This window comes from Acyrthosiphon pisum, chromosome X (assembly GCF_005508785.2).
Source record: "Acyrthosiphon pisum isolate AL4f chromosome X, pea_aphid_22Mar2018_4r6ur, whole genome shotgun sequence".
In the NCBI taxonomy this organism is placed as follows: Eukaryota; Metazoa; Arthropoda; class Insecta; order Hemiptera; family Aphididae; genus Acyrthosiphon; species Acyrthosiphon pisum.
In genome coordinates this window covers 39,303,566-39,305,913 of record NC_042493.1, presented here as the reverse complement: position 1 = coordinate 39,305,913, position 2,348 = coordinate 39,303,566, and the positions used below count along the sequence as shown (strand labels likewise).

Sequence of the window (2,348 nt, the reverse complement as noted above, 5' to 3'; positions counted from 1 at the left end):
AATCCTAAATGCAGTGACAAAAGGCGAGGAGGAGCAAAAGGAAGATGAAGAGGAAGTACAACCTGACGATTGACGAAGTCGTAATACCAAGTATTCAACAAGCACTTGATGCGGCTAAATTATTAGAAAAGTACTTATTGTTTCATGAAGATGATCCAAAGTTATCCCACAACAAGGGAGAAATTCATAGAAAAATACAAAAACAGTATTGGCAAAATAAAAAAGTACAAACTAAGATGACAGACTATTTAAAATAAAGCATAAATATGTATAGTATAAAAATTAAATTATATTTAATAAGTATGTATAATAATAATAATAATTTAATATAATACGTAAATATATATAAAATAATGTAAAAATAATGATGTGTTTGATATATAATATTACATAGGTACATACCTTTATACATAAATAATTAAAATTTTGTTTTTTTTTAAACCTTCTCTATTACGAAAACTCTCTATAACGAAAGAAATCTCTTGGTCCCTTCAGATTCGTTATAAAGGGTTTTGACTGTATATATGATTATAATCATTAATTAATTATACATTTTAAATTATATTTTTATGTACTCATAGTTTGAATGATAAATTACATCAATTGCAGCTGAAATTAAATAGTGATGAGCAAGAAAATGTACATTTGAAATCTATAATTGGAGATTATGATGATAAATTTCCTGAAAAAGCTGCAAAGTTATTATCAAACATTTTTAGCGAGACTCAGATAAAAATGATCATGAATCCAAAAGGTAAAGTGAAACAATGGTCACCTGAAGATATAGCATCATCAATCACATTGAGGAGTGTATCGCCAAAAGCTTATTGTTATTTGCGTGATAAGTTGAATTATCCTCTACCCGGTATTCTATAACATAAATAAGTAAAATTAATAAACCATACAATTTTAAAAGTGTAACTAAATAATGTATAATATTATAAAAATGTATTAACTAAAATGTAATATTAAATTATTAAGTACTTCGAGACGATATGCATCAAACTTCAATATGGGACCCGGTGTTTTAACAAGTGTACTGCAATTGATGAAGACTAAAGGTTTGTTGAAGTGTTAATGACTACAATGTAAAAAAAATAAATATACCTATGCATTTATAAAGATTTTAAATGACAACAAAATAAATATTAATAGTATTACCATTGATTAAATATACATGGTATTGCCACAGAATAAGTATTGCCTTGATTAATTGATTGTATTTTATTTAAAAATATGTTAGGAATAGACATGGCCACTGAGGAAAAACTTACTATTTTATCATTTTATGAAATGTATCTATCCCATCAGATTGATTTTGACCGAAACAAGGAACAAGTAATAGGGCCGCATAAAACAGTTCAAGTTGTTCTGGCCAGAGGACTGATATCTAAATGGAAACAGCCAATTTTTTATAAATATGATACACCATTGACATCAGAAATCTTACTTCACATAATTGAGAAATTACACGAGGTTGGATTCAATGTTGTCGGTGTCGTCAGTGACATGGGGCCAATTAACCAAGGATTATTAAAATCAATTTCAGTTTCATATGAAAAACCAAACTATAAACATCCAATTACAGGTCAAAAGATACATGTTTTTGCTGACATACCACATCTCATAAAATTATGCATAAATAATTACCTACCTTGACCATGGTTTCGTTCTGAAAGACAATGAAAATGAAACATTTATTGGTATTAATATACTAAATGAACTAATGGAAATAAGCACACATGATTTAAAATTACCATATAAGTTATCTCACAGCCATTTAAATTGTACTGGACCAATGAGACAGAAAGTGAAATCAGTATCACAATTGTTTTCAAACACTGTAGCAACAGCTGTTGTATATGGAGGACAAAAGGGAGCTATAAAAAAATTCTAATTGGTAAAATGTAAGTTCACTTATATAATACTAAATATTTGATTATAATTATATTTACATTTTTTTGTTGTTAGGTATCTGAAACATTTCAAATCATTGACCAATGGTTTGATTTATTCAATACTCAAGTACCAAGAACAACTAAGTGTCTTGCATATGGGCTGGACAAAGACAATCAAGATGGCATATTACAGAAAATGGACAAACTCAAGTGTTTAGTCTTAGGGTTTCAGCAGTCATGAATTTTCTTGCTTCTAAGTTGTACTGTTATTTTATATTACATGTTTAAATACTGATTAAAACAAATATTACTCACAGCAAAAAATATCATCAAATCCAGTGCTATTGATACAGCAAATTTTTTTTTTGTTTTGAACATTATGCATTTTATTGGTGTAAATGAAAAAAAATGCACACGTTCCAACTATAAAAAAATTGGATAAAAATAATT

At 27.6% G+C, this 2,348-nt stretch overlaps 1 protein-coding gene across 1 annotated transcript in view; it reads left to right on the top strand.

Moving 5' to 3' along the window:
• The window catches only part of LOC103311699, a 3,390-nt gene extending 2,514 nt beyond the window's left edge, over nt 1-876 (top strand). The window contains exon 5 of the mRNA XM_008191394.1: nt 582-876. Within this exon, the coding sequence (XP_008189616.1) occupies nt 582-876 (295 nt within the window). The remainder of the gene's footprint in view (nt 1-581) is intronic.
• Nucleotides 877-2,348: the final 1,472 nt, after the last annotated feature.